Source organism: Coptis chinensis, chromosome 8 (genome assembly GCF_015680905.1).
Source record: "Coptis chinensis isolate HL-2020 chromosome 8, ASM1568090v1, whole genome shotgun sequence".
In the NCBI taxonomy this organism is placed as follows: domain Eukaryota; kingdom Viridiplantae; phylum Streptophyta; class Magnoliopsida; order Ranunculales; family Ranunculaceae; genus Coptis; species Coptis chinensis.
In genome coordinates, this window is record NC_141463.1 from 55,883,204 (window position 1) to 55,889,203 (window position 6,000).

General features: G+C 37.4%; 1 protein-coding gene across 1 annotated transcript; it reads right to left on the reverse strand.

Annotated features, from left to right (window-relative positions):
- Nucleotides 1-940: 940 nt before the first annotated feature.
- On the reverse strand, nt 941-3,161 carry TET6 (tetraspanin6). The gene is made up of 3 exons (XM_086579884.1): nt 2,293-3,161; nt 1,644-1,960; nt 941-1,207 (listed from the first exon to the last, which is right to left on the reverse strand). The coding sequence occupies exons 1-3, from the start codon at nt 2,782-2,784 to the stop codon at nt 1,168-1,170; spliced, it is 849 nt and encodes a 282-aa protein (XP_086436010.1). The 5' UTR covers nt 2,785-3,161; the 3' UTR covers nt 941-1,167.
- Between the last annotated feature and the right edge of the window lie 2,839 nt (nt 3,162-6,000).

Consider the following 6,000-nt stretch of genomic DNA (forward strand, 5'->3'; position numbering starts at 1 on the left):
TTTCTGATATTTCTGATATTATATTTTCAATATTTTAAATAGTTTGGACTAGTCACAAAAAAATGGATATATCCGATAATATCGGTTTTTATATATCGGTTTTTGGGTACACCGATATATTAACTGATATCGATATTTTGGTCTTTGCACTGCACTATTCAGATTCATCTCTCAAGTTGTAGTTATCACACAGGTGTTCTATTTCCAGTTTGTGCCTGTGGTACAACTTCAGTATTCAAGTTAGGCCATTGTCTACACCGACAGTTTCATTTTCCAATACGTCTCGTCTCAACAGTTGTTTGAGTTCTTCAACTAAAGGCAGTTCTATGCGAAAGGGGAGCTGTATTATTATATTTTCTTTCTTCCATTCAAGCTGTAATTTGCAAGTTTGCAGCATTACTACTTAAGGGGGAGTATTAGAATATGTCATATATGTGAAGTCCCACGTTTCTATAAGTGTGGACATTCATATCTAGTAGTTTCTATTCTCATGTTTTGGGTTACTTCACACCCAAGGTAGGTTATTATAAATATGTAACTCTGGGTAGAGAACTCAATCACTCTAATCCTAATCAATCTCCAATCTCTCAATCCATTGTTCTTATTCTTGGAATCTCTTAATATATCAATGTTAAGTTACAACTTTCCTAGCATCACCACTAACATGAAATTTAACAATTACGATGAAAATGTTTAATATTTGTTAGTAGAGTAGTAGAGAAAAGGAAAATATAGGTAAGAAGAACATAGTTAAATTATCTATTATGTGGTTTACCACATAAAACTAGCATTGTTGATGAAGCAAGTTTTTTGTCGAGGTGGTTAAAACATCTTACTATTTGGATTTTAGAAGATTAAACCTCGTATCTGAAATTATTTATTTCGACTTTCAAGTGAAAAGCATAAAATCCATAGAGATTTTGGAGGTGAGGAGTGGACATTTTGTACCGAATTGGTCATATTCACATATCTTTCAAGATACATTAGGCGTCCACTAAGTTAAAAAGAGGAGAAAAAGAACAGCCTGAGTACAACTGTGAAAGAAAGCAGAACACTTCTTACAGGGAAATGTAACTAACTCGAAACAATGGCCATTAAACGTCCAACATCCCATATGTATGATTGGTTCCAACACTAGATTACCGAGAACAACAAGATAAGCTACAGCTAATAAAGCTGCTCTCTTCTGTCATGCAACCATCTCCACCTGCCAAAAATCCAAACAAGAGGCATCTTTCAGCAGTAAAAAGTGAATGAGAAACAAAGAGAATCAAATATTATTCTGAAATCTTTAAAGCAGAAATAGAGATGAATGTGAACAATCCCAAAGGATTCAGACCATATGAGCAGCTGACTGTTTGAACAAACAATGTCGGTCTGACTGCTTACAAGTTACAAGCTAGTCTCTTTAAATCCTAGCTGAAAGGGACTAACCCTGGAGGTGTGTGCTTTTGCTTGGGTATTATTTCAGAGAACAAAAGAAACTTATATAATGAGAATTGTTGTGAAATAATCACATGGAAAGAATTCTAATGACAAAAAACTCTTTACAGTGTGGTTGTTAAGAATCATATGTTAATTTTACGAAGAGCTTGTTAGTATTTTGCTGCCAGTAATGGAAGGTCATGAAGGTTGATACTTACCAGTAGTAATCCCACCGAGGCCGGACTTTGCTCATCCTGTTCTCACCATAGGGGTGGTCAGTTTCGGACCTCCTGCTGTTGCGGAATGCGCAACATCCTATGGAATAGATGGAAATGAGGAAGACTAGTATTACGACGTTGAGGACAGAGAGCTTGCGCCAATCCCTTCTTACATCTTCCAGTACACCTGCCTTGCATGAATCACACTCGTAACACAGGAATGGCATTGCATTGTTCCATTTGTAGCAGTCAGGGTCCTGTGACATCATTGTTGCCATTGCGTAGTTGCAAGAAGTAGGTGGCTTGCAGCAACCAGACTGTACCAACAACATAAACAAGTTCTTGACATATAAAAATAGTAGTGCTAGGGAAAGTGATTTCTACTGTATTCATGTAGTGATGGGTAAAATCTGATATAATCAACTATTCATAAAAGAAAGTTTTACAGTTAAATGAGCCACAATTGTTAGCGTTATGCCGGTCTTCCTTACATGTATAAACCTGACCAAATTATACCAATTTTTTAAAAGAAAAATGAAGGACTTGATTATAATATGCTAAACAATAGGCATACCCTATAATAGTCTGCAGCAGAAATCATATCTATGTGAACTTAAGCTTGCAATAATTCAGTAGAGGCTAGAGGTACCTGTACAGGAGACATGTCTTTCTCAAGATAATCAAGAGGAGTCCATGAAGCAAGCTTTGAACAAGTCTTGGAACCCAAAATACAACTCCTAATAGTCCTCCAATATTGGGGGTCCTTAACTCTGTTCTTCAGCCATTCAGAGAAATCTTGAAGCCTGTACTCCTTATAAACCCTGCCAGGTACATCCACTCCTCCACCTTGACTAGTAACTACAAACCCAAATATAGTTAGGGAAAGTAAAGTCCCTATTAGGACTAACATCACTAGCAAGTAGACCCATAGAGCCCAAGGCACATTAAAACAAGCACCAATAAAACCAGCAAGAGAGACTATAAGAACAACAAAACCGACGACGAGAAGTGGGGTTTGTAAGAACCCTTCACAAGTAGTACTGCTCTTTGCCATCCATAAACCACCACCTATGATGGGTATTGATGCTAGAAGGGTGAAGAGGTTCAAGAAACCTATCACTGTGTTACTAAACCTATACATGTTTTCTTCTCTCTTCTTCGTTACTCTACAACTTGTGTGTCTTGTTCTGTTTCTTTACTTTGCTTCCTTTGCGCTTAAGCAGACTGCTATATCACTTATTTTTCCTTTTAATGGGCATGGGCGTGGTTTTATTAGAACACAGCACTAACTAGTCTTTTTCTTTTTCTTTGCTTCTTTTTTCTTGAAGGCCTCAAAATTCAGAATGTTTCTAAACTTTATTGCTGCATACTCTTTTTATTTTTTTTAATGAATTATCACTTTTCAAGGCTTGTTTTAAAGGAAAATTCAGTAGCATCCCTCAGTCCAAGAAAACCTTATATTTCATTAATTATCACCATTTTCTTAAACTATTTTATGGTGAGTGTCCAAATTTTAGCGAAATTTATTTCATACTGTGTGGAATACTTTAGCGAAAAGAATCTCTTTTCAAAAGAAAATATTATGTTATTTGAAAAAAAAAGACGTGACAATTTTGACACAAAGCTATACTGGAAAATCATTTTCAAAATGACCAAACCAGGCTTACTGTCCATGAAAAACAGGATGAAGAATAATAGTGGAATAGCAGGTTCTCAAGGCAAGCAAAGAATATGGAAGTTGTATCTTAGCATATTATAGATAAATACAAATGGATGGCTATATTCTACTTTGAGACTTCGTTAAGCTTCTTTTAATTTCAAAGGATAATATGAATCCACTAAATTATTTTTTGTTGGAGTGGAATATCTTGATGCTTAATTCTTTATATTCTTTTATTCCAAAGTGACTGCATTATGTCTTTGTTTGATCTCCTTTGCGGCAACACTTGTTTAATTTATCCATTCTAATCTTGCACTAAGCTATAAGATAAAGATGTATCTTTTATATACATTTCAGTATTTGTGCGTTCTAAAATACATGCTTTATGAGTGGGAAGGTAGGCAAACTATATTATCGAAACGGGTTTTAAAAGAGAGACTTATTTTTTGTTATTGTTTTGATTTATTTAGTCAGAAAGTATTGGACTGGTCTTAAAAGTTTGAATCATCATTGTATTGTTTTAACTTTGTGTTGGAGTTATCACTCACATCAGGACGAGAAAGAAGTGTTGTTCGCATGAAGAGGTCTGAGCGTGCGCGCTCATATTGGTCTAGCCTAAGGCGCGCCCGCACCCTTGTTACTAGAAGTCACAAACAAGCACTTGACGGTGCGCGCTCGGAGTTGGCCTTGCCGAGAGTGCGCCAGTGCCCATGCCTATATTTGCAGTTTCTAACTCGCTATAGTAACCGCGAATTTGAAAGGGGCCGTATATAAACCAAAAACAAGGTTTTAGAAAACCTAACACAAAAGAAACCCAATTTTGAGAGCAACCAAGATTGAGAAAAAATCTTTGCAGAGAGAAAAGCCTGTAAAGAGAGAGGTGTGATCTAGTAAGGTGGAGAGACTTGAGAGGAGTGAATGTAATATTCCTTCCCACGTTATAAAAGGATTAGCTCTTGTGGAAGTAAGCATCATTGGCCGAACCACGGTACATCTTTGTGTTGTGGTATGCTTTATATTTTCTTTGCATTATTATTTGTTGTTAATAGTTGTTTAGAGAGTTGGGCATACTAGGTTGGTTGTAGTTGATATTTAGAATTTGTCTAAAGTAGTAGTTGGTTCAAATTGCAAGTTATATGTGTAGTGGGGATCGATTGGTATCGTTATTCCCCAACAAGTGGTATCAGAGCTAGGTTCAATTAACCTATGGTGTTATCCAAATTTTGCTCGGAAGGTGTTTGACAAAATTCCTGAGAGAAGGTTTGAGTTGAAATAGTTTGTAGAGATGGACTATTCTGTGAACACTCACATGACTAGTCTAAATAGAGTAAACTACACCATTTGGAAAGCCAAGATGGAAGACTTGCTCTATTGTAAGGACTTGGCACAACCCATTGAAAATGGAGGAGAAAAATCAGAAATGATTGGTGCGGCTGAGTGGAGCAAGCTTGACAGAAAAGCAATAGGGTACATTCGACAGTGGATTGACGACAGTGTCTTCCACCATGTATCCAAAGAGACTACTGCTTTGGCTTGTGGAAGAAACTCAAAGACCTCTATGAGAGGAAGTCGGCCAGAAACAAAGTGCTACTCATTAAGAAGTTTACCAACACGAAGTACAAAGAAAGTTCTTCAATGTCTGAGCATCTTAATGAAGTACAAAATACCATCAATCAGTTGCACTTGATGAAGATTGATATGGGTGACGAAGTTGAGGCTTTGTTACTATTAAACTCTTTACCCGACAGTTGGGAGACTTTAGCAGTTTCTCTTAACGGAGTTGCTAAGGATGGAGTTATTTCCATGGAGATGGCTACCAGGGCATTGTTGAATGAGGAGACCAGAAGGGGTTCACGAAGCAGCTCCTCTCACTCAGAGATACTTGTCACAGAGAAGCGAGGGAGAGGTAAAACCAGAAAACCATCTCATTTTAGAGGTGATGGCATAAGGAAATCTAGGGGTGAAGCTAGAACTCCTAAGACAGAGAGACAATGTTACTATTGTGCCACCAAGGGTCACTTCAGGTATGAGTGTAAAACATTGAAGAGGGATAAGAAGAATAACTGTGTACATGAAGACATGGTAAGAGGAACAGAAACACAGGCAGAGATACTACCACACTAGTAGGGGTATAGACGATGATCTAGTGAGAATTGTGTTAGATTATGGTATGTGCTGTCTTAGTACCTCATGCCAGGATACAGAGTGGGTGATAGATACAGGAGCATCCTATCACGTTACACCACACAGAGGATTTTTCACTACCTATAGCTATAGTGAATTTGGTGAGGTAAAGATGGATAACAGTGGAGTCTCAAAGATTGTAGGCATTGGTGATGTTCATATAGAAACCAATGTCGGCTACACCTTGACACTCAAGGATGTAAGACATGTCCCTGACATTCGGTTAAACCTAATTTCCGTTGGAAAGTTAGATGATGATGTCTTTCTAAACTCGTTTGGTAACGGGGTATGGAAACTGAGCAGAGGTTCCATTGTAGCAGCCAAAGGGAAGAAAACTTGATCTCTTTACAAGACACAGGCTAGTTTGTATAAAGCAGAAGTAAATGCAACAGAAAAAGAAGCTTCCTCCGAACTATGACACAAGAGACTATGTCATATGGGAGAAAAAGGCATGGAAGTTCTTGCCAAGAAAAAGGCCTTGTTAGATATCAAAGGTACGCATTTAAATAGATG